At 42.6% G+C, this 25,424-nt stretch overlaps 1 protein-coding gene across 6 annotated transcripts in view; it reads left to right on the top strand.

Moving 5' to 3' along the window:
• The window catches only part of CALD1 (caldesmon 1), a 183,085-nt gene that overhangs the window by 140,685 nt on the left and 16,976 nt on the right, over positions 1-25,424 (top strand). For 4 of the 6 annotated variants that reach the window (XM_032868890.1, XM_032868899.1, XM_032868880.1 and 1 more), the window contains 6 exons: positions 2,381-2,527; positions 6,508-7,453; positions 8,712-8,786; positions 13,911-14,053; positions 20,974-21,238; positions 23,732-23,872. In XM_032868890.1, coding sequence (XP_032724781.1) covers positions 2,381-2,527; positions 6,508-7,453; positions 8,712-8,786; positions 13,911-14,053; positions 20,974-21,238; positions 23,732-23,872 — 1,717 coding nt within the window. The remainder of the gene's footprint in view (positions 1-2,380; positions 2,528-6,507; positions 7,454-8,711; positions 8,787-13,910; positions 14,054-20,973; positions 21,239-23,731; positions 23,873-25,424) is intronic. The other 2 variants (XM_032868918.1, XM_032868908.1) reach the window with 1 other exon arrangement.

Here is a 25,424-nt window from a genome sequence, read left to right as displayed (position 1 = left end):
GAGAAATCCAAGATGAAGAAGGGTTGAGTATGACCTGGCCTAGAGAGATGGCAGATCTAGTTGGGTAGGTGGGATGTGGAGGGCAGTCAATATCTCAGATCTATGACGTATAGTGGGAAGTTGAGGGTTTCATGTGAGATTCCATTTAGGGGAAGGCAGGGGGAGTTGTTTTTAGCATAGGATATCCCAGATGGAGCTTTTAGGTCTCTTGCTTGTTTTGGAAAAGAAAGGCCCCCAAGTAGTAGCCAAGACCTCACGGCTGATCCAGAGATATAGAAGAATGAATTAAACCTTTCTGTTTGATTAGCTTGGGAAGCAGTCATGAAGGGCTCATTCTCCCTGCTGTGGTTAAAGCTGTCTACTGAGAAATAAGCCAAAGGAACATTAGGCCAAGAATCTGAAGACTAAAGCCAAACCACTGGGAAGGGCTTTTGATTGCAGACTACAGTGTGATTGAATTAGAAAGGAACATTCGATTCATGTCATGCTGTCACCTCAAATTCAACATGTCTAAAATTGAACTCATCTTTCCTCACAAAGCAGCTTTTCAAGTGAACTTTGCTAATAACAACAGAATATTGCACTGTGAAACGCCATACCATAACATATCCGGGGCAAGGGACTTTAACTCAGGTTAAAGGGCTGGGCTGCCAGCTAGTAAGAGAGCAGTTCTAGGAACGAGGTTTACTGAGTCATAACCTAGTCCTCCTCCAACGAGATCACACCGCCCTTCTCTTCCAGATCTGTAGAAATAAACCGTCAGTTTCACAGAATTACTATGACATATTTTAGTTACTTACATTGACACTTGAGTATTGCACACTAGCAGATTTTAGTAAGTATGAAGTCAGATTTTCTGAAGCAACAAAGAACAAACCAACCAAACTTTGGAACTGTTAGTCTTGTTTTTTATAGGTGAAAAACATTCATAGTGTTCGTATTCTTGAAGTCAAAAGATAGACACAGACGAAATAAAGTGTCGGATCTAAGCCTAAAGATAGATCCGACACTTTATTTCGTCTGTGTCTATCTCATCTGTAATCTAACATAAGCAAACCATCATCAGTTATAGTAGGTTCATATTGTTGGTACAAATTACATGGTTCTGCTGTTTTATTTTCTTTCATTTGGAAATTATTTTAGGTTTGTCATTATGTAAGAATTAGAAGCATGAAATGTTTATATATCTGGATATCTATTTGTAGATGTGTAAGTAATATGATAAGACAAGCCGCCCACTGTGTATTGCAGCTCCATCCCAACCCATTGCCCCATTGGGCCGGCCTAGCCCTGCTTCCTTGGGACTCTGTATCTCAGATGTGTTCCTCCTTCACAAGTAGCCAGGGTAACCATGCAGATCGCTTTATCTTGAGTTTGGACATGTGTAGTTACCCAGTTCCAATTTTTTAAAATATTTTATTAATTTATTTGACAGAGAGAGAGAGATCACAAGCAGGCAGAGAGAGAGAAGGGGAAGCAGGCTCCCCACCAAGCAGAGAGCCCAATGTGGGACTCGATCCCAGGACCCTGAGATCATGACCTGAGCCGAAGGCAGCGGCTTAACCCACTGAGCCACCCAGGCAACCCCCAGTTCCAATTCTTGATTTGGGAATAATATTAATGGAAATGTACATAATGCAGTGATGGTGATTGTATAATTTTCCTAAATAGGTATTTGCTTCAGACAAACTACAAAAGCCCGATACCATCTATGTGTACAGAGAGAGCCCTCTGTGTTTCCCCTACGTGCCTCAGCTCTTGGGTTTCTATCTACATATACACCTGGGGGCTACCAAGATGGGCCCAATCTGTGGGGGTAGAATCCTAACACATGGGTTTTAGAGCAAAAAAGGGGGCCTTTCAGGGATCCACACTGACTTGGAAACCCTCCTATCAGTTGTCAGTAACATCTTCCCTCTCCAGTGATCAGGAACTGAAAGGAAAAAATAAAATCCAAGCAAAGAGGGTATCCTACTCTCCATTTTAATTAGCAATTTAGGTTTACTAATGCCAGAATCCTGGCTTGGTAACTTGCCTCTAAATCCTAACATGCGAGTAAGTAGTTTAGTAAAGATATTTAAATTTGCTTACCCACAGTCTCTGCACAGCCTGTTTTTGTGTTTTTTTTTGGGGGGGGGGGTTAAGCTATTATTTGATCACTGGAAATTGTCCTGTGTAGCTATTGGACTCATGCTTTTCAGATACTCGGAAGTTTGCAAACTATGCAGATCACGTCTCTATGGAATGGAACGATCCATTTAGAACTCTGGTTCAGTCAGTGGTTGAGGTCAGGAAAGGACTCAGAGCTGATCTGGCAGAGATCCTGGTGAAGACGGTTGGCGGCTGGCATGCTCAAGAGGTTGTCTTTGTGACGTTGCAGGATCGCCTACCAGAGGAACGATGACGACGAGGAAGAGGCCGCCCGTGAACGGCGCCGCCGCGCCCGGCAGGAGAGGCTGCGGCAGAAGCAGGAGGAAGAATCCTTGGGGCAGGTGACTGACCAGGTGGAGGTGAATGCCCAGAACAGGTATTGTCCTTCCCAGAATGGAGAACTTCTGCGTTACTTCTTAGCCTGTCTGATGAACGGAATGTGCTGGGCAAAGCATTCCCTTCTCAGCCCGGCTCACCTCTTTTTCTGTCTAACTTACTCAGTCATTTTTGTGGTCATTGTAGGCCCCTAATCAGATAAGACAGTCAAACTGATTGAAATTCAGACACCAGGGGCGCCTGGGTGGCTCAGTGGGTTAAGCCTCTGCCTTCGGCTCAGGTCATGATCCCAGGGTCCTGGGATCGAGCCCCGCATCGGGCTGTCTGCTCAGCAGGGAGCCTGCTTCCTCCTCTCTCTCTGCCTGCCTCTCTGCTTACTTGTGATCTCTCTCTCTCTATCAAATAAATAAATAAAATCTTTAAAAAAAAAAAAAAGAAAGAAATTCAGACACCACTACTTTCTTCTCTTCCCCTCTGCCATCCCCTGCACACATCCCACTTGAAGTGCTTTATTTTATTTTACAGTCTAGTAATCTTTTTATTTACTAACTATGATGGTTACATCTTTAAGTAAGGAAAACTATTTACATTCATTCTTTAGGGTGTCGTCGTCTGTTTTGAACCGAAGATTTATTAGCTCAATAGGTCCTCTCCCAGTAGCAAATAATATTTGGAATTTTTAAAGTAGATGTAAATGGCAGATGTCTTATTTTTCCTGATCTACAGCCCCCATCAGTATTCTCTGATCACTACAGTATTCAGCAAGGTGCAGAATCCTGCTTAATGTAATGTATTTATTGAAACAAGCTTATGAGTTTACTAGCACATTTTTTCCTATACAGGCTTTGGTAGTGATCAGGACAGTTGAAAACTCCTAATCGGTTCAACTTCTTCAAAATGGGCTTTTATAAGCTCACACTATGTCACTTAATGCCGCAAGGTATAAAAAAGATGAGAATATTTGTGGGTGGGGTTGGAGAAAAAAATAATTTTTGTTTACAATGATGGGCTAAATAAATGTGAAGCTACGACAGAAGCTTCTGTGTATGGTTTTGGTTTTAGCCTATTTTATTTTGTGTGTGTTGGGAGGGCATTGTTGATAGTTCCCTTAAGTCAATCCAACAAGAAAAAAATTGAAGGAAAACGTTTCTGGCCTCTTTAACCTAAATATGAGTGGGTACACAGGTTTCTAAAAGTCTTGAAGATTCTGTCTGACCTGATTAATTCAATAAAGAAACCTATTGGTTAGGTAGAGACATAGAAACCTTGTTTTTGGTGGTATGGCAAAGAGGTTATAGGTATGTTCTCTAGGGCTCACTACTGTCTCTGAATTCGAATTTGGCCTTTCCCTGTGTTTCTTCAGTTAAATGGAAATGAAAATTGTACCTCTCTCTCAGGAATGTTGTTAAATTTAAATGAGATTATACTACATATGAAACCCATGGTGCCTTGCACATAATAAGCACCTAATTTTAACTATTATCAGGAAAATGTTATCAGAGCCTTACAGAAGAGGTCTGCATAGTCATTCACGATCTTTTTTATTCTAGAGTTGAACAGGAAGGGAAAGAAAGTTTTGAAACGGCATTGTGAGGCCTTTCCTGAATCTGGTTATTAACAGTGGCTTAAAAGTTACTAGTAGTGTTCTTGCTTTATTAGATCTTGCTTCTACGTGGTTTCTCTTCTTTTTTCACATTTATTAATAGTAATTATTTCATGCTGTTGATTGGTTCACACATTCTTTTTCAGTAAAGCATATCATATTCTTTTTTTTTTTTAAAGGCTTTATTTATTTATTTGAGAGAGAAAGAGTGCATGAGGTCAAGGGGAGCAGAGGGAGAGAGAGAAGCAGATTCCCTGCTGAGCATGGAGTCTGACTCAGGACTCAATCTCAGGACCCTGGGATCATGACTGAGAGGAAGGCAGATATTTAACCAACTGAGTCCCAGGTGCTCCTTCAATAAAGCATATTCAGATCTGAGAGCATATAATTTATCTCTAACATATTAATTATCCACAAGAAGTGTCCTTCATGGGGCTGAACGACCCTAAATGGTACTCAACTCTACTGATAATCGTTGTGATTATAAATAGGCAAAGAAAGATCCAATAGAATCTGGTTTTTATTGCTTTGAGAGAGAGAGAGAGTACGTGCACATGTGAACAGTGGTGGGAGAAGGTTGCAGAGGGAGAGAATCAGAAGCAGGCTCCACATTCAGCACGGAACCCAAAGTAGGGCTCTTTGTTACAACCCTGAGATCATGACCTGGGCCAAAATCAAGAATCGGACACTTAACTGATTGAGCCACCAAGATGGCCCTATCTGTTCGTTTCTTTACTCGAGTACTTTCATCTGGCTAACACTTTGGAATTTGTGGTACCTTCTAAAAATTATTTGTATTCAGTTGATCCAGATTCCTTACGTGTAGATGTTTCCCCTTAAATTCTAAACTATTTGTATTTTTAGGGAAATTTAATACTTACTTGTCTAATTCAGGGAGATAGTGTCCTACAGCAAGAGTTAAAGCCAAGGAAGCTTAACATCTAGCCTTTACTCTGCCATTTCTTATTGTTAAATGTGAGATGTGTTTTTCCAAAATTAAGTGAACTCGAACTTCAAAAGGGCCCAGTTCAGTATGAACTATGAAATTTGATGGAGTTTCTAAACTTTATAATACCATTCTTCCAACTCTGGTCACAGTTTCTGGTATCACATGACTGGTTGTTTCATGCCAGTGGAGACCAAATACTCTGGCTTTGAGCTATAATAGTGAGTAAGGTGATAGGTTTGGTACAGTTTGGTTTTTAGATATTTTGTTTTCTTTTTGAATAAACATCAAATTTAACTATTCTTTGTCTACCACAGAGAAGGGCAAAAAACCCTCTATTCATGGAAATCTTGACAAAGAGTAAAGGCGGTGTGTGCATTAGGTTAACGTCAGCGGGTGTAACAATGAGCCCCAAATTTTAATAATTTGGTACAGTAACACAAATGAGTCTAGTGTGGTATTTTTGAGTAGTAAACAGAACTGGTCACCTACTTTCTTTCCTCTTGTGACTCTGTCAACTCCTGGGCTTTAAAGTTTTCTGATCTACTTAACAGAGATAGAGATGGTGAAGATTGCACTTCTGCTTCGGAGTTGTCTGTCTAGACACATCACTTCTGCTCACACTCGACTGGGAATTACTGGACACAGGGCTCCACCTAGATGCAAGAAAAAAGGAATGGTTAGAAATAGACTCCTTGACTGGCTGTGACTTCCCTGGGACTGCGGAAGGGGAGGGGCATGACTTGTGACGGATGGTTAGACGCCTGGACCACGGGGCTCACTGGCATAAGTACGGCATCACCACTCTATGATGTACACTTGCTTCCTTTCCACATGCCTTGCACCCCACAGATCCAGCTCAGGATTTCTAGGTGACTTGGCGACAGGTGAAAATACTGTATGATACTAGAGGAACTCTTTTCTCAGTTTCGTCCTTGTCTTAGTTTGAGTTGCCCAAGAAGCAGTTTCTGGAACACAAAAGATTTAAGCCCAAGTCATTCATTTGGGAACCAATCCCAAGAGACACCAGTCACAGTGTGGGACCGTGAACCGAGGAAGGGAGAGCAACCAAATAAAGGTTTCATGGGATCCAGAGCTTACCTCCACCGGGAGACTCTGAGATCCAGGGCGGGGCAGGCACCCCAGTTATCTACCGCAAAAGGCAAGGGGAGCCGAGGTATTTATACACTGAGCCTCCTCCATTTTGTCTGACGGCTGCCCCGATTCCGAAAGCACTTCCGGCAGGAAGAGTAGATGCCGGTGGCGGGAGAAAGGCCCAGGGCAGAGGCCTGCGTGCACGGTCTACTGACCACTAGGCAGGCCAGTGCCACCAGAAAAATGGGTACCAGGGGTGGGGCGTCCCCTTGGTACACACGGGACCGTGAGCCTCGCCCTGGCACGCATCAGGCCGCGCGGATCCCGCTGACCCATTAATCAGCAGGCTGTCTTTGGTGTCGTTTCTGTTGTCCAGTGTGGCCGACGAGGAGGTCAAGACAAGCACCGCACACACGCAGCTGGAGGGCGACGACGAGGCTGCGCTCCTGGAGCGTCTGGCCCGGCGGGAGGAAAGACGCCAGAAACGCTTGCAGGAAGCCCTGGAGCGGCAGAAGGAGTTCGACCCCACGGTCACGGACGCGGGCCTGTCGCTGCCCAGCAGGAGGATGGAGAACAGCGCGGCCGACAGCGAGGCCGCCGAGAAGGAAGAAAAGAGTGAGCGTCGCCAGGAAAGATACGAGATAGAGGAGACGGAAATCGTCACCAAGTCCTATCAGAAGAACGACTGGAGGGACGCTGAGGAGAAAAAGCAGGAAGAAAAAGAAGAGGAGGAAGAGGAGGAAGAGAAGCCGAAGCAAGGGAGCCGGGAAGAAAATCAGGTAGAGGTGACCGTACCACGCGGAACAACAGACACAGCGGTCCCGCCGTTGGAAACGGGGCAGCTCAGTGCAGAAGAGCCTAGAACAGAGGAGGAGCGGGAACGGGGTGCAGACGAGGCCGCCCACAATGGCAGCCTGGAGACAGAAGGGAGGGAGCAAGCTGAGGCAGACAGGGACAGGATGGAAGCGGAGGAAAGGGACAGAATTAAAGCTGAGCAAGAGCAGAGAGTAGCAGAGGAGCAAGCAAGACTGGAAGCAGAAGAGCGAGCAGCTGCGCAGGAGAGAGAAAAGAGGGAGGCGGCTGAGAGGGAGAGGGCTGAGCGAGAGAGCAGAGCAGCGGAGGAGAGGCAGCGGGCAAAGGCAGAGGAAGAGGAGAAAGCTAAGATACAAGAGCAGAAGCTCCGGCAGCTAGAAGAGAACAGAAGTGAAATGCAAGAGAAAAAGCACACACGGGAAAAGGTAGAGGAGAAAATGGAAGGGAAACGGGTAAATGAAAAGAAAGTACAAGAAGATAAACTTCAGACAGCTGTGCAAAAGAAACAGGTACAGTAAACATCTTGCACCAAACGTGTGATGCCTGTGACTTTGGAGAAATGTAATGCACATCAGACTTGGGGCCGAGGCACATTCCTGCAACCCCACATGCTTGCTCAGTCGGCAGGCTGTTCATTTTTTCCGGCCATAGCAATATGCAAGCATGAAGCAGTCAGTCGATGGCTAAATATTCAATCAACCCAATTTCCTAGGACAGCCAGAGAGAGATTAATTGCTCTGTGCTTGCTTGTTATGAATACCAGAAAAATGAATTAACCCAAAGATGATAAGCATGGCAGTGCTGTGTTGACTTACAATTCTGGTCCTGAATCTCAGTTCTTTCCTTTTAACAATTTACCTCTAGCCATAGGTCTACATGAGGCAAGAGGACCGTAACTCCTCCCCTTATGCATATGTTTACCATTTAATTAAAAATTATAAAAGGTGGGGTAGGAAAATGACATAAAGAATCATGGTCAGAAATTGCATCTTAAGAAGGCAAAAATAACCCCCTTGAAATCACCTGGTAATAAAGGAGGGAAAGAAGCCGGTTTGGACCTTTCATTAAGTATGTCAGAACCACGATTTGCCATCATGTAGACCTGAGCTTAATGCAGACTTGCAGAAGCCATTCATCTGGGGTGGCATCAGTTTAAAACTAACTGGTAATTAAGAGCATGCATTTTGCTGCTTTTATCGTTGGGATGACATAAATAAATTCATGTAGCCTGAGAAGGGTGGAAATGGCGGGAGGAGGTGTTTGCAAGCTGTGAAAGACTTTTTTTTCTGTCTGCAAGCCTGCATTAAAAGCATTCTAGCTAACCACTGCCTGTATCCCTACCTCCACAAAAAAAAGAGAGAAAGAAAGATGCTTGCATATTCTCATTTGCAGAGAGAATTCTTATCACTGAGTCTGCATTGTGCTGAAGTTGTCTTTCACTCTTGCTTGTTACATGGGGCTCATGAGCACAGCTACATTTGGGTACAAAATGCACCAAACCACACACAAGGTTTGCAAACATGCACAAAGGACCATGACATCACGCCAGGTTTCAGGGAGCACAATGGCAGGCACGTGAGAAACAGTTTTGGTGGAAAGAAACTATCCCACATTGCTGTTCAGAATCACTGGCACCCAGGGCTATGTGAGCACTGAGTCAGCAAAGTCCTGAGCCACATGCAAAGTGACCTGAGCACCCTCTCACTCTTGTAAGCTAGAAAGGGCTTCTTTTAAACAAGTGACCTTGCCACTCTTGAAAATAAAAAGGAAGAAGAAAAGGGGGCCAAAGCACAAGTTAAAAGAGAAAAATCCCAAGAAGACAAGCCTACCTTCAAAAAAGAGGTAAATATTACTGAGAAGTAACCTAAACATAAAGCAACAGAGAGAGTATTCCATGACTTTTCAGGTCTGCTGATCTCAAAATTGTAACCTCTAATCCAGTGTTTTTCAAGCCAAGATTTGACCTTCATGATTCACTGAATGGTGAAATCAACTTAAAGCATCTCAAAAGTAGTTAAATATGTCAATGACATTTTAAGACACGAAACCAAATAAATAGAAGATATCAGATATCGTAAGCAGTACTACATTGTGACAGAAATTGTCCTTCTGGCTGTGGGTCACAGAAATCTTGAAAAACACTGATCGGATCCATTTTTCCCGCTTTCTGCTCTTCTAAGTGCTCTTTTTTTCTCCTTGAACTATCCTACTTGCATTTTACTTGTGGAGTATTTTCAACTGGCTTTGATTAATGATCTAACTTTCCAAAGGAAAAACACTACCCGCCCCCATCTCAGTAGAAAATTCGATGAGCTGAAGATGGTATTTGATTTTCAAAAGAAAAGTTTGGCAAAATGTTCTGCATTGCATTTCTGAGGCACACACAGGAGCTGGTGCCGGGGTGTTTGTAGGTAAGTGAGCGAGTCAGTGGGGGCAGGGCCGCTGTCCAGAGAATGTCATCACGCCCCACGTGATCAAAATGCCACATCAGACAGCCTGGCCTCGTGTCAGCCCCAAGTAATCCTAAAAATTGTAGCAGTATCTCGTAAGTTCAAAGTGCTTAAATGTGGTAAAACTAAATTATCGAAGATAGGGAGATTTGGATTACTTTGCACATGGGACTGAATCAGAGCTATTGAGTATCAGCTCAGATCGACTTCTGCTGCACTTGTCTGCCCATTGTGGCACATATTAAGAAACAGAAAAATCCGTAGTTAGGAAATTAGGTAAACCAGGTTCAGCAGGGAGATGGTTATTTTCTTAAATGCTTTTTCATAAGATTCACAGAAAAAAGGTTAAGAACCCCTAGATCATGTTCTGTTTATTTTGGTTAAGATGTACATACCTTCCTATTTCTAATGGAACTTAGAGGGGGTTTGGGAGTCAATACTGAATGCAGACACCACCCATTTAAAGGAAGGTGGAATCATTGAGGCTGAGAACTAGAAAGCTGAATTTGGTTCAAATGAGGCAGCCAAGGAAATGGTTGAATATTTTTGGGAAGCACTATTCTCATTTCATAGCGGAAAAACACCTACAGATTCATCTGCAAAAAAATGAAAGTTACTGGGAGCTAAACTCAAACAAAAATGTCCCACTTAGGCTCTTGGATAAAGCTGGTGTTTCATGGTGGATAGCTTTACAGAAGGAAGAGGGCATGAGGTCCTAACTCAGTGGGGGAGGAGAAACTGAAAGAGTACTGTTTGTATTCCGTATTTAAAATGTAATTGACTTCCCTAAGATGTGATTTGTTTTTAATGACACAAACATTCTATGTCTATGTATTGTGCCCCTGAGCAAGAAAGGGCTCATGATGGGTCAGCCAAATCATCCTTCTGCCTCTTTTCAGAGAGGGCCCCGGTCCCAACAGTGTTAGTGGTATAACCATCTCAGACCTGCCCCTTTCCCAGTTTGCTCTATACCCCATTCTAGAATCCCAAAACTTTTGGCCCATTTTTTACACAAGGCCAGATGAGCCACTCAATCCAGGCTCAAAAAAAAAGAAAGGAAGGAAGGAAAAAAATCTGGCATCCCTGCTTTAACATTGCATACATAAATTACTAGTTGGATGACTAGATTTCCCTCCTCCAGCTAGTTGTGTGGTTACTTTATGTAAACAACTTTGAATCATATTTTACATGATTTAGCCATTTCAACACCTTCCTCCTTTTTTCCCCCCTTTTTTGTTAAAAAACAACCAAAAAAAAAATTTTCCTTTCAAGGAGCTAAGCAGGATCAGTCAACCACAGGTAAACACAAACATCCTGTGAGACTTCTTGGAGAAAACATTTCCAGAAGTCACTCCAAATCCTCGGGGGGAAAAAAACTGTCTTTCTCCCCCTGCAGCCCTGCAGTTTCAACTGTTTGTGGTGATGGAACACAGAACATCACCAACCTTGAAACTTAGCTTTCTTTTTCTCCTCCCCAATTATAAAATGCCTCTTTTTCATTCTTCACCCCCAAATTGTTTTTTTGTTTGTTTGTTTGGTTGGTTTTTTCTTCCTGGCCTCTAACAGAAAACTTGTGTCCAGCAGAGTCATTCATATAATACTCAAACTGATATTCCTATCATGTACCAAAGTTTCCCAAACATGGCCATGCTTATAAATTACCTGGAATCTTACAAAATGCAAAATCTGACTCAGTGGGTCTGGGGTGGAGTCCGAGCTTACCACTGAGGTCCATGTTGTTCACAGACCAAACTTGCAGTAGCAAAGACATCAATGTGGCAGACATTGGACCCAGAAAAGGAAGTGAGCCTTCTGAGTCTAACAGATGTGTCAGACCTAATGTGGAATGTAACTTGCATCAGTTCTTGTCACTCTCCTGAAACCAAATAATGCAAAACATCATTCTGCAGAGACTGACAGCTCAGTATTTTTGACTTGTGCACTTGACCTTTTGAGGGCCTCTCTGGCACCAGGACATGTCACTTGAATTCCCATACACCCATGTGTTGTTAGCCCATTGGATATCCCAAATATCCAGAGTTTTACCCAAATGTCTCATTTGACCAGGGCGTCTCATATGCTAATATTATCTGAATGTGAAGCACGTTAACTCTTCAGGATACTTATGAACCCATCGACACAGATTTTCTTCATGGTAACATTCTGACCTAGCAGATCAAATGCTTTTCCTTCAGAATTTCATGAGTTGAGGTTGAATCTATCTAATCTATTCCACTATGCTCCTTAAGATTTAAAGGCACATTGGAATTTATTTATTTATTTATTTATTTCCCAGAAAGAGAAAACTATTTGCAAACTCAAATCATTATTTCATTGGGAATTTTTTTAATAGATTTTTTAAAATTCATTTGACAGAGATCACAAGTAGGCAGAGAGGCAGGCAGAGAGAGAGGAGGAAGCAGGCTCCCCGCTGAGCAGAGAGCCCGATGTGGGGCTTGATCCCAGGACCCTTAGACCAGGACCTAAGCCCAAGGCAGAGGCTTTAACTCACTGAGCCACCCAGGCGCCCCATCATTGGGAATTTTTCTGAGAAAGTCTTCCAAAGAGAATCCATCCCTTATAGACTTTGCCAATAAAGGCAGAGCTGGAAAAGGGGGGAGGGGGATTTTTCTTCTCTTAGACATGTATTGTTTTACAAATCTACTTTATACACATTTTTGGTCAATAAGTCAGATAATGCATTTTGGGAGATTGGAAATATCTCTGACCCCAAAATAGGAGAAATGAGTTAAAGGTAATTGCTCTTTGCATAGTGCTCCTAAAACCATGAGATTTGACTCAGAATGTGTTTTGTGGATTCCTGAAACAGGACCCAAATTTGCATCCCCAGATACTTCTTAACCAGGATATAAACTCCAGTCCCTGGTATCTGGGATAATATCCAGCAATGAAGGTCAGGACGAGAACAGGCAATGTCTGCTCCTGCCCGCCCGGAGAACACAGATTTTCTGTGGGGCAAGAACCGCCACCAGGGAGCTGCAGTCAAGCTGTAGTACAGCCCAGAGCTTCCCTCTCTTCTCTCTAGCCTTTCACAACAAATCAGGAGCCAAGAGGGAAATGACAGGATAAAGGATGAGGAAGGAATCCTCTGGTCCAACCTCTGTTCTTAATGTATGTAGAGCCAACCTCCCAGAGAAATCAGGTGACTTCATTTTAGCTAGTATGCTGACAGCGCTGGAGCAAACACTCAGCTTTCCTAACTTCCAGCCAAAGCTCTCACAGAGAATGGCAGAGGAACAGCCCCCTTTTTCAGCATGTCCAAGGGATAGCCTTGGAGGAAGACTGAAGTCTTAACTAAGGGCCACATGGTAGTGAATAGTCAATCTGTGGTAATTGAATCAAATAACATCCAAAGAAGGCCGTCAGGCAAAGAACTACTCAAGGCTCATCAGTGAAGAGAAATAAAAGTACTGGCTTAGTAAGAACTGCACTTCAGGAGTAAGTGTTCAGAGGGTATCAGAGGAATAGCTGGGAAAAGGTGAGATCAGATAAGGGGAGGCCATCTTGGGCGTCTCCTGAAGGCCCAAGTTCTTATGCCTACACTTCCTCTGTTGCTTGCTCCAGAACATTAGTGTCTTGTCCCTGGTTGTCTTGAAAAGAGCAATAATGAAAAAGAGCAATATGAACCTCTCCTGTTTTCACACTCATGGCTTAGGAATAGGTGAGCTGATATAGGTAATCTCAACCCCCTAACAAGCTATGTAGATTCACTTTGTTTTGAAATAATATGTCTCATTTACTGTAAGGACCTTGTAACACAAAACTCACAAAAATTAAAGCTAACACCCACTTTCCATATATCACCTTCCTCTGTCTCCCCAACAATCACAAAATCACTTCGGTTTCCTGTTGCATTAGAAATGTAGTGGTTTAGATGACTACCAACATGGTCCCACAGGTCTGTGTCATCTCCCCTAAGGTAGGGTTATTATGTCTTCAGTCCTCAGGACCCTAGTTACTCATTTGATTAAAGTACAAGGGTGGGCTACCTCTGCCAAATGCCAAAATTGGCTTGGCAGATCTGGTAGGTTTCCTTTTTCCCTCCTCAACACATTTGTGTCCTTTTCTAAGAGTCTTCATCCAAGAAAAAAAAACCTGTCCAACCAACCAGGCCATTCTCCCATCACTGCCACACTAATGATCACTCTTTTCAGTGAGAACTACAAAGATCTACTCTTACATGGAATTCCCAGAAAATAATAGTTTCCAAACAGTAACACCTCCACTGCTCTTAAAAACAAAACCCCAGTGAAATCAGGGATGATCTTGGTTTCCTAAAATTGTGATCTAGGTCTCTGCACAGAGGCTGGAGGACCATAGCTCATGCTCTAAGAATTTCCTCTGACCCCAGCTCTACCACATCATTCTCCAGTGGTTTGTTTTACTTCTGAGTTTCCTGGCTTCTTAATAATTCTGGGTCTTATTTGGTGATACCAACCAAAACCTAATGGGACTTTTATCATTATGTTTCTTCCTGATGTGTACTGTTGGTTAGATCAAAGATGAGAAGATTAAAAAGGACAAAGAGCCCAAAGAAGTGAAGAGCTTCTTGGATGGAAAGAAGGGATTTACAGAAGTGAAGTCACAGAATGGAGAATTCATGACGCACAAACTTAAACACACGGAGAATAGTTTCAGGTAAGAAACAGAGGCTTCTTAACAATGACTGTGTTCTCATGTGAGGAAAAAAACAATAATCAGCCTCCCTATCTTGTGTCTCCAGACAGAAACGTGCTAAACGGGCAACATATTTCTGTTGTGAAGTCATTGACCATTGTCTCAGAGATACTCAGTCAGCAGGTCAGGCTATCAATCACTAACAGAAGACCAGCAGTCATTGCTCAGACAAGGTTTAATCTGCTTTTCCCATTATTTAGCAAAGCAAATCATGCTTAGGATCCATGTTTTTGTTCCGTGACTAATATGCTCATGGAAGATCGGTTTATTAGAAAGCATTATGACTGGGGCTAATGTCATTGATTCTTTATATGGTCCAGCCAGTTTCCCAAGAGACACTTGTCAGTACCATTTTCAAGAATATATATATATTTAAAGATTATAAATAAATGTTGCTTAAAACTGAGATTATCCTGTGGCCAAATACTCAGGAAATGTTAGGTTAAACTAAGTTAATTAGATCTCTTTGCCACAGAACTTCGAGAGCACTTGATAATTAATTTGCATTGGGAATCTCAAAGAGGAAGGAATAGGGCAGGGCACCCGCACTCCATTTAATACCCTTTGGACAACCCTCTGGCATAGCTTCAGCTTCCCCACCTCACCCCCACCCATCAAGTTGAATATCTGGACAGTTCATTTTAGGACAGACAGACAAGTACACACAGGTAAATCCTTACTTCTAGATATACTGAATACTGAGCGCTCCCCGCCGGTTCTGTAGAAGGACTCAAGTTACTGAAGCCAGCCATGGACACCTGGCCACATGATTCCTTGTGCCCCTCTCCCACAAATACACTCCCTCCAACCATTGGTGCCAAATTCCTACCTCTGTTATGTCACTGGCTGCTGTGCCAGATGTCCTGGAAAAGTTGTGGGTCCCTGAAACGTGGATTCCCATGGGGCTGTTTTGGCAGCAGTCTTGTCTGTAGACCCTGTTTTTCTGAACAATTCAAGTAAGAAAGTGCCCACGAGCAGGTATTGTGTAGAAGCTGGACATATTCCTTACCCCAAAGCCTTTGTGGCATTCAGAAGCCAGCAGAGCTACTAGGGCTCTGCTCCTCTAAGCAAGCTAAAATGGGGAAATTTAATTGCCCCCCTTAACAATTTCTCTAGATAAAAATTTGAGTGGAAAGTTAATCACATTAATCCAAGGGCAAGCCTATAAAGAAAATGTGTGCAGAAAATGCCTAAGTAAACTGAAAAGGAGGAGGACATGCAAATCCTATAGATGTTCCTTGTGATTGGCCGGAGAGTAGGCTTTAAGTAGAGCAGGAAGAGCTTATTAAGAATTCATAGAAAATCTAGAAACTGAGTTGATTCCTGATGGTTGTCCAAAGCAAGCCCAAAGGTTGCTGGAGTGCCAGTAGTTTAATATTTCAAGGCCCTAGAATGGTGTCCGGTTCATGAAAAGTATCCAACGAATATTGCCTAACAATATTACTGTCTTATTATTTGATAGTTTAAAATAGGTTTTGGGGGTATGAGTAAATTTTTTGTTAAGAAAAGTAATTTTTTTTAAAATCTCTCAGTAGAAAGAAGTTAACAATTAGCAAACTTGCCAACCAGCTCTAGTCCAAACTCACATTAATAATTAACATGCCCATAGTGTGGAAATCCAGAGAGCTGGGAATTCAAAGAAAAAAATCGCAAGGATGGCAGCAGGTGTAGCACTGAGAATTCTAAAATGTGACTCTGGCCTTAATTTTTCCATCTTTGGGCAGAAAAAAAAAAGAGAGAGAGAAACAAGCCCCCACCATATCATTCGTTTTTGTTTAGCTGCCAACATAGGTTAGTTTTACTTTCAGTTTGAAGTTGATGTCAACAGAAGCAGAGATGCCTGGTTTTGCTGTATATACTTATAAAGCGAGGAACTTTATAAAGAAGGGAGTGGGAGCCTCTGTTTAGAACAGCCTCGTGCCTACTAGCCTAACTGCGAACAAACTGTGTTCCTGGTGAAAGATCTGATGTTCACCTAAACATACGCCTAAGGAAGCCAAGGAGAGACCTTCTGGGAGAAATTTCCGTATTAGTGTCACCCTTGTGCTGAGGGCATGCTGGTACATCTGAGGAGGTGACGTCCACAAAGCTCTTGCTACTATTTTGACCAAAGCTCCTTATGTTTGATTTAATTATTGCCTCCTTTGATATTTGTTTTTTCTTGTTTTTTCTTTTATTTTTTTAAAGATTTTATTTATTTATTTGACAGAGAGACTGCAGGAGAGGGAACAGAAGCAGAGGGGGTGGGAGAGGGAGAAACAGGCTTCCTTCTGAGCAGGGAGCCCCATGCAGGGCTCGATTCTGAGACTCTGAATCATGACCCGAGCCAAAAGCAGACACTTAACGCCTGAGCCACCCAGGCACCCCTGATTTTTCTTTTTCTAAAGGACTTTTTTTCTAAAGATTTTACTTACTTGTCAGAGAGCGTGCATGCAAAAGCAGGGGGAGCGGCAGCAGAGGGAGAAGCAGGCTGCCCTCTGAGCAAGGAGCCAACGTGGGGCTCGATCCCAGGACCCTAGGATCATGACCTGAGCTGAAGGCAGATACTTCACTGACTGAGCCACCCAGGCATCTGATACTTCTGTTTTTTGTGATTAGATTGTTTTCTCTAAAGCATCAAATAAAAAAAAAAATCAACTCAATTAGCAAAGTATAGAAAAAGCAGTTTATACCAAGGACTTTATAAAAAGCACAAAACCAGGTATTTGTTTTGTGGTCTATTTTTAACATGGTAATTAAAGTTTTTTCTAATTATAGGGGAAAAAAGATACTCATTATGAAACATTCAGAAAATAGAAGTACAAAAATAAGCACCCACTACCCAAAGATAACTACCAGTAACATTTTATCCAGATATTTTTTATGAATATATATTCAAAATAGAGAAATATATATAGCATGTCTATGTGTGTATAACTATAAATATATATTTTTTAATTGATTCTTGCATTATATCATAGCTACCCTTCTGGACCAGTGAATATAAGCTTACAGTTAATAATGTTAGTGTATTCCCCCGCATGGATGGGTGTGTCGCGAGTAACTGAACCAGTCCCTAATGATGGACCTTTTCATTGTCCAAAATACAGGCTGAGCGACACCTAGTGGAGTTCAGAGAGCTTTCTCTAGGGATGCGTTCTGTCCATCCCACTGCCTGTCCACTAACATGATGAAAAGGAAAAGCAAACTCATTTCTGAAGATGTAAAGACCTTGAACTAGTGCAGAGAGATTGTCTCTCTACCATCACAGACCTGTGAACTTACAAGACTCTGAAAGGGCAACATCCAAGTTTCAAGGGACCCTCTAACCTTTGTTTGAGTACAAAATTTAAAAAGTTCATCTTACACTGTCAAGAACCTAGAACAATATTTTAGCATCTAACCTAAAGTCTTAGTAAGAAATAAATTTTACATCATGACCCAGTACAGAGCTGCATAGAGACTTATCACTAAAACAAACGTGTCAAGACATGGCACTTTCCCTTGCTCCATGCAGTTCACTCTGGTGTTTTCTGTTTCATTTTGTTTTAATGCTGATCGTGATCCACAAGACTTGTTTTTCCATCCTGCAGCTTGAAAAGGTTGGAAAGGACATGGTATACTCAGAACTATGTCAGTGTTTGAGGGCGCCTGGGTGGCTTTGTTGGTTAAGCCTCTGCCTTTGGCTTGGGTCATGATCTCAAGGTCCTGGGATCAAGCCCTGAGTTGGTCCCCCACTCAAGGGGGAGTCTGCTTGTCCCTCTCCCTCTGCCTCCCCACCCCTGTGCTTGTGCGCACACATGCTCTCTCTCTCAAATAAATAAATGAAAATCTTGGAAAAAAAAAAAAAAGAACTACTTCAGTGTTTAAAAAGCATGAGATGTATGCGTAAGATCAGTATTACCAATGCAGTCTTGAACTCCCTTTTCTCTCTTACTCTCTTTCTTGTTCCATCACTAGAAACACTGACCCCTTCTCTACATGGAATAAATGATACCAGACAGTGGTAATTCATCTGTTCCTTAGACAAAGTGTTAGGGATGGGCTACCTGTGTTCAGAGCTAGGTAAGCATGACCTCACTGCTTGTTAATAATTACTTAGGCAGCTGGCAAGCTACATCCCTGTCTCTTAGTTAAGGACTGTCTGTAACTAGGTATACTTTTGAGAACACCATTAAATTCTCCTAAAGGGCCAGGACGATCAAGCCGACATGAATTATGCTCCAGTGACAACGCAGTGCTCTGCTGCAGTTGTGTCAATAGCAACGTGTTTTGAAGACAATCATCAATGTCACAATTCTAGTAGATAGTAAATTTATTAAAGGAGCTGAGGGTCAGTAGGTGTTAATGATCTCTCTCCTCTCTTTATATGATTTATGTAAAAACACTAAGAATACCAGTTCTGAAGTAAAATTTTATCATAAGGACCCCTGGGACAGTGTTTTGTCTCTAGTCTTAACATGTTCCCAATTCTACAGTAAAATCCCTCTGGAGTCTCCTTAATCACAAAAGAAAACTTCAACGTAATTTCAGTTTTATTTCTTTTTTTTTTTTTTAAGGGTGATCTCCTTTCTTTTTTTATGTTATTTTTTTAAGAGAGGGAGAGAGGAGGGAGGGGCAGAGGGGCAGAGAGAGAGAGAGAACATCTTAAGTGGGGTTCACGCCCAGGACAGAGCCCAACATGGGACTCAATTTTATAATCCTGAGATTACAAGCCGAGCAGAAATCAAGAGTCAGATGTCTAACCAACTGAGCCACCCAGGCACCCCTAATTTCAATTTTATTTGTAACTTATAAAAAACGTACCCATTTTCTTGCTGTTTGATAAGCTCTGCCGTCTGATGAAGTATTGCTTCCACTGGAGCATGGAAGGTAGTCAGGCCTAGACTGTAGAGATTCTAGAGACTTACAGGTAGGAAACATCCTCCCAAATTCTCTAGTCGTCAGTGTAGGAGGTGAGTGGTAGAGGCTAACATGCTTGATTTGGTTGATTCTTTATTTTATGACAAACCATATTTAACTCCTGATAGAATTATAGTACAATGGAAAGAAGAGTATACTTAGTAGAGAAATACGAGAATCTAATCGTGGCTCTACCACTTTCTTGCTACCAAAAGTTGGGCCAGACTGTTTTCTTTCTCACACATTGATTCCTAATTTGTAAAATGGCAGTATTTTTTTTTAAAGATTTTATTTATGTATTTGATAGAAAGAGACACGGAGAAGGAACATAAGCATGCGGAGTGGGAGAGGGAGAAGCAGGCTTCCCACTGAGCAGGGAGCCCGACACAGGGCTTGATCCCAGGACCTTGGTATCATGACCTGAGCTGAAGGCAGCCGCTTAATGACGGAGCCACCCAGGTGGTAGTATTAACCTAATCGGCTAACTCCCTAGTTATTGAGACTATTAAATGAGATAATAATGTGAAAAGGGCCTATAAAGCATAAGTAACAACCCTAACTGTACCACATCAGGGCTAACTTAGTAATTTTAAGTCACAATTAGGAATATTCCCGTCATGTTAGACCACACAAATTGAAGCCATAAGGTAGTGCTGTCATTACGAACTTTCTTGGAACAGCTGTATAAGAAAAGACATGTATTACTGTACTTACAGCTCTTACTCAAGAGGCAAAGAGTAATTTCATCTCCAGAAATCAGCAGCCAGAGTCAAGTTCAAGAAATGGATAAGTAGATTTTTTTCGGTGCCTGCACTAGTTTCAGCCATCTTTTCTTGTCACCTGTGCCTGCAAGTCTTCCATTCTGATCCATGATTCTAGGGAGATCCAAATTAACCAGTAACTTATGGCAGAGGACTACTAAGGTCACACCTAGATTTTAGAACTCAGTCTAATAGCACTGTTTTGCATTACATGCCTTCCTTGCCAGTAATAACTAGTATTTATGATAATAAATGTCAACAATTACTTAATATGTAATCTCGTGGGATCCAAAGAATAGCCCAGGAGGTAAAAAGAACAAATATGATTTGCCTGGTTTTTCCACATCTTATCGTGCATGTATCATGGATTTTTCTTTAATTATGGTAAAACACATAACATAAAGTTTACTATCTTCGCCATTTTTAAGTGTACAACTCAGTAGTGTGAAGTGCATCACATTGTTGTGAAACATCTCCAGAACTTTGTCATCTTGCAAACCTGAAACTCTATACCCATGAAATAACTCCCCACCTCCCCTCCCCACAGCCACTGGTGACCACCATTCTGCTTTGTTTCTCCGAACTGACTACTTGAGATAACTCACGTAAGCGGCGTTAGGCAGGATTTGTCTTTTGGGGATGGGTTTATTTCACGTAGCATAATAAATATCCTCAAGGTTCATCCATGTCGTAGCCTGTGACAGATCGCCTTCCTTTTTAAGGCTGAGTAATAGTACACTGTATGTACGCACCGCTTTCTGTTTTGTTCATTTGTTGATGGGTATTGGGGTTGCTTCCACCTCTCCACTGTTGTGAATGATGCTGCTAGAAACAAAGGTGCACAAATATCTTCTCAAGATCCTGCTTTCAGTTCTCTGGGATATAGACACAGAAGTGGGGTTGCCAGTGCATATGGTGGTTTCACTGTTAATTTTTTGAGGAACCTCCCTGTTTTCCATAGTGGTGGCACTCTTCTGCCCATTCTCCGTGCGCCATTTTGCCACTGACCATGTCTGTTTGCCCAGTTGTACAGCTATAGGAAACCAGGGGTAATTGGCAGAGAGGGATCAGATTCAGACAGACCCCGGGACCCTTTGGGCTGGTGTGAAGACCCACTGTGTGATGAGGGGGAACAGAGATTTCTTTTGGGTGGGGGGTGCAAAGCCTGCAGACCAACGTCCTTACCTGGGGGAGGCTGCCAGACTGACGGTTGTCACCCGGCTCTGCATTTCCGGACAGCCGCCCGGGAGCGGGAGCAAGGGCCGGCGAGGCCAAGGAGGCCGAAGGCGCTTCGCAGGTGGAGGCTGGCAAGCGCCTGGAGGAGCTTCGCCGTCGCCGCGGGGAAACCGAGAGCGAGGAGTTCGAGAAGCTCAAACAGAAGCAGCAGGAAGCAGCCCAGGAGCTGGAGGAGCTGAAGAAAAAGCGGGAGGAGCGAAGGAAGGTCCTAGAGGAGGAAGAGCAGAAGCGGAAGCAGGAGGAAGCGGAGAGAAAAGTCAGAGAGGAGGTAAGGAGGGCACAGCCCGCCTGCCCTGGGCCCCCAGTCCATGTCTGGTGACCCATCTAGCCCAGGGGATAATTTTTTGTGTGGTGGAATGCTCCTGCTCTTTTGAGCATGGTCTCATAAATATATTTGAAGAATAATAAGGCTAACCATGCACTGGGCGCAGTTCTAAAACCTTCATCTGTAGCACTTTATATCCATTTGTAACTTTCTGATGTGGGTAGTGGTATTATCCCATTTTTCAGATGAGGAAACTGAGGCACAGAGTGGATTAGTCATTTTCTCATGGTCCCATTTGCCTTAACCCATTCCCCTATATTGTCTCTCAATAAAGAACAGGAAGCAGAGAAAGATGAAGAGGTCTGCAGAGTAGTTCTAAGAACCAGGAGTCACATGATAGTTGTTTTCTGATATTTGAAGAGTTTTGATAGGGAGATTTTTTTAAATAGTTCTTCTTTTTTTAATGGAAGAGTCAGGAAATGAGGTCATCACAAGCAGGGGCAGTATCTGCTTTGTCCGTTACTGTAAACCCAGGAGCCAACACAGTGCCAGGCATGTAGCAGGAGCCCAGGAATGATGAACAGATGAATGTGTTCCATCTTTTAAGACAGAACTAAAAACAACAGATAAAGTTACAAGAAGACCAAGTTTGGACACTGAGAAAGCACTTAACCAACTACAGCTTTACAAGGTGCATTCTTTCCTTTTATCCTGAGGTGTATTATTATCCTCACTTTGTAGACCAAAAAAAAGAGAATCAGATTATTTGAGTGACTTCTGTGAGTCACTTGACTAATAAGTGATAGAATCAGTACTGGACCTTAATTCTCCAAATCAGTTTAGAGCTGTTCCCTTTGGTCTTAGGAGATAGTGACCTCCCATCATTTGAACTATGCAGAAAGACTTCCGATGGCTTTCTGACGTGGATCCTCTGCGAAAATTGGCTGACCGCTGCAGAAAGTTTGGATAAATTATAAGATCTCTTCCAACTCCAGCTCTCAGTGAGCCAGTTGCCTTTGGTTGGGAAGTGCTTGGGAAGATAGTGCCTTTGAATCAAACATATCTGGGCCAGGATCCTTTGCCACTTGCAAGCTGGGACCTCGGCAATTACTGAACTAAGATCAGTTAAGACTTCTTTACCTGTGGAGTAATGTCTACTTATAGCACTGATGCCAGGATTAAATAGATCATTGTGTTCATGGTGCCTGGTAGTTATAATTATTGTTATCACTGTTGTTATTGTTATTTAGAGGAGCAGAGTATCAATGAAGGCAGAAGAGAAATACTGACTCTTAGAACTAGATTGGACCTAGGAGATGATTTGGTCTAACCTCCTACAAAACAGTCGTTAGCAGAGCCACAATAACAAATTCCCATAGACTGGGTGGCTTATAAACAACAGAAGTTTATTTTTCACTCTTTTGGAAGTTGGGGAGTTGGAGATCAAGGCTTCAGCAAATTCTGTGCCTGGTGAGACCCCACTTCCCAGTCTTCCCATCGCATCTGCACTTGGCAGAAGGCAGAAGAGAGCTCTCTGGGTTCTCCTTAATAAGGGCACTAGAGCCATTCATGAAGACTTTACTCTCATGATCTAATCACCTTCCAAAGGCCTCAACTCCTAAAACCATCATTTTGAGAGCTAGGACTTCAATTATTTGAATGGGGGTGGGCACAGACATTCAGCCCGTAAGACAGAGAATCGTTCTGCCAGATGAATATCCAGTCTCTGCTTAAGAACATATAGTTTAAAAACTACAAAAGACTACACACACATCTCTCAGTAAATCATTCATAGAGGATGTGTGACTTGATCAGTGCTCTGAATGTTTGGCCTGAGAGAGAAGATGGGGGAGAGTACACAAAGGGGTTACTGAGACACACTGTGAACATCTGCGACTTCTGTGGTGCAGTGTCTACATATTTTCAGGTTTGTCCAACCATCTAAAATAATCTCAGTTGAGGCAGGGACAACCATAAAATTATCTCTTATATAAGAACTTAGATTTATATAACTTTGCACATCAGTTATCTCATTTGTCTTCACAACCCTCCTAGCAAGGTGGGAGAAGGGACATTTACCTTCCTTTTACATACACAGAAACGGAAGATCAGTGTTAAATGACGTGACCGGATGGTAGTGACAACGATCAGCTTCACGCTGAGCACGAGGCCTGGCATTTTACATGGGCTTTCTTATTTAGCCTCATGACAGCTACCATAGTCTCATTTCACGGATGATAAGCTGAGGTACATGAGCAGAGAAGTGAAGTGGCCAAGGTCACACAGTTGGGAAGTGGCAATGCCAGAGTGTGAGTCGGGCAGTTGGACTTCCAGCTCAGGCTTAACCTCTGGCCACTGCCCTTGAGGAAGGGGTGGCATCCAGTCCAGAACCCAGCTCGTTTTCCTCTGGGACTAATGCTTTCTGCCCTCCGGCCCTCCTACCTTCTGGCTTGAAGCTCATACTGATGTCCTTGTTATTTGTTCTTTCTCCCTCAGGAAGAGAAGAGGAGGCTAAAGGAAGAGATTGAAAGGCGACGGGCAGAAGCTGCTGAGAAACGTCAGAAGATGCCCGAAGACAGCTTATCAGATGACAAGAAGCCATTCAAGTGCTTCACTCCTAAAGGTTCATCTCTCAAGGTATTTCTTATTCCCAGAAAGCCTTCTTGTAACACCTCCATTATAATGTGATGAAAACTGGATTTTTGCCCCTTACTTAGTTATCGCTCAAAGCCTTTGCTTCATTTAGCTTTTTGCTCCTTCTTTCAGCCTTTTCAAGCTCCTCTTTGTAGCATGTAGGGAGGAGAGAAATAAAGCAGAGAGCTTTGTATCTGTTGTTCGTTAGATGCTTTGGTATGCATTAAAGTGACATTCGGCGAGTATCTCTAGATTTCAGTGACCCATGCCCTCCAGATGCCTCATCCCTTCAAGCTGTTAAAAATGGAAACGTTAAAAGTTTATAAAGTGGGCAACTATACTATAAAAGTTTGAGCCACTTTTCATACTAGCCGTTCACTTTTAATTTGTCATTATTAAAAGTAGGGCGGCTGGAAACGGTACTGGTCAAATCTGAAAGCTGTTATGCTGGGAGGAGATGAAATGTAACTTGGGGATCCTTTGCCAGGATGAATTTGGTCCCGGCACTGCCTTCGAGGAGTCAGCTCCTAACTGATGGAAGATGGAAGTGCTGGCAAGAGAAGAGAGAATGAGCAGGAGGGAGCCCAGTCAAGGACTTGAGGGAAGGGTTGACATGCAGAGAAAAGAGAACAGAAGCAAGAAAGCACTATCTATTATTTATACTAAATGCCATTATTTTTAAATATTTGGGGGGTTTTTTTGAGAGTGAACATTTATTGAGCACCTGGCACAGTGAAGATAGTCAATAAATATTTGCTGCATGAGTAAATGAATGAATGAATCTTCAGAGATTGGAGCTTTTAACACTTTTATTTCTCCCTCATTTTCCATCAAACTAGCAAGGCTACAAAGTGTGGACGATGGGCAAAACCAGTAGAGAATCATAGCCAGGCTCCAGCTGCTTCAATATACGTGTGTGTGTCTATAATTGTGTGTGTGAGGTCATCTCATGTGGCCCTCTAAAGTGAACAAAACCCAGTTAGTAAGTAACTAATTAATTTTACAGTTACTACCTGTTTCACAGGAAAATCAGCGTGTTTGATCCTTAAGGAACTCTGCTTCGTCTTTATGATCATCTCGGTCCCAATCATAGTCTGATGCCTCCCACATAAACTCCTTATACTCGAACCCTCTCTTCTCAAGATGCTTCCAGGAGAATCGGAACTAAGCCACAGGGGGATTTTATTGTTTCATATTTGATATTTATAACATACCTAACAGTGGCTATGTACTATGAAGGAGAGAAGTGCAAAGCAAGGTCTTTGCCCCCATGGCGTTACCATAGTCAGCTGCTCAGGGGAATCCCAAGAATAACCAGGTAACTGACTGCAGACTTCCAGGCAGTGACCTCTCAGAGCAGAGCGCAATGAGTAGAAAGAAGCTTTATTAAATTTAAAATTGGGTTTTATGGAGTGGGTGAGATTTATGGTTGGACACTGAAATTTGGATTTCATAGTTTTCCTATGTCCCCAAATATTCTTCTTTGGATTTTTAAGCCGTTTAACAATATAAAACTCATTCTTAGCTTGAGAGCTATGTGAAAACCATGGCCTGC

Source organism: Lontra canadensis, unplaced genomic scaffold (assembly GCF_010015895.1).
Source record: "Lontra canadensis isolate GAN:19392208 unplaced genomic scaffold, GSC_riverotter_1.0 scaffold2, whole genome shotgun sequence".
In the NCBI taxonomy this organism is placed as follows: domain Eukaryota; kingdom Metazoa; phylum Chordata; class Mammalia; order Carnivora; family Mustelidae; genus Lontra; species Lontra canadensis.
This window is presented reverse-complemented; position numbering and strand designations above follow the sequence as displayed.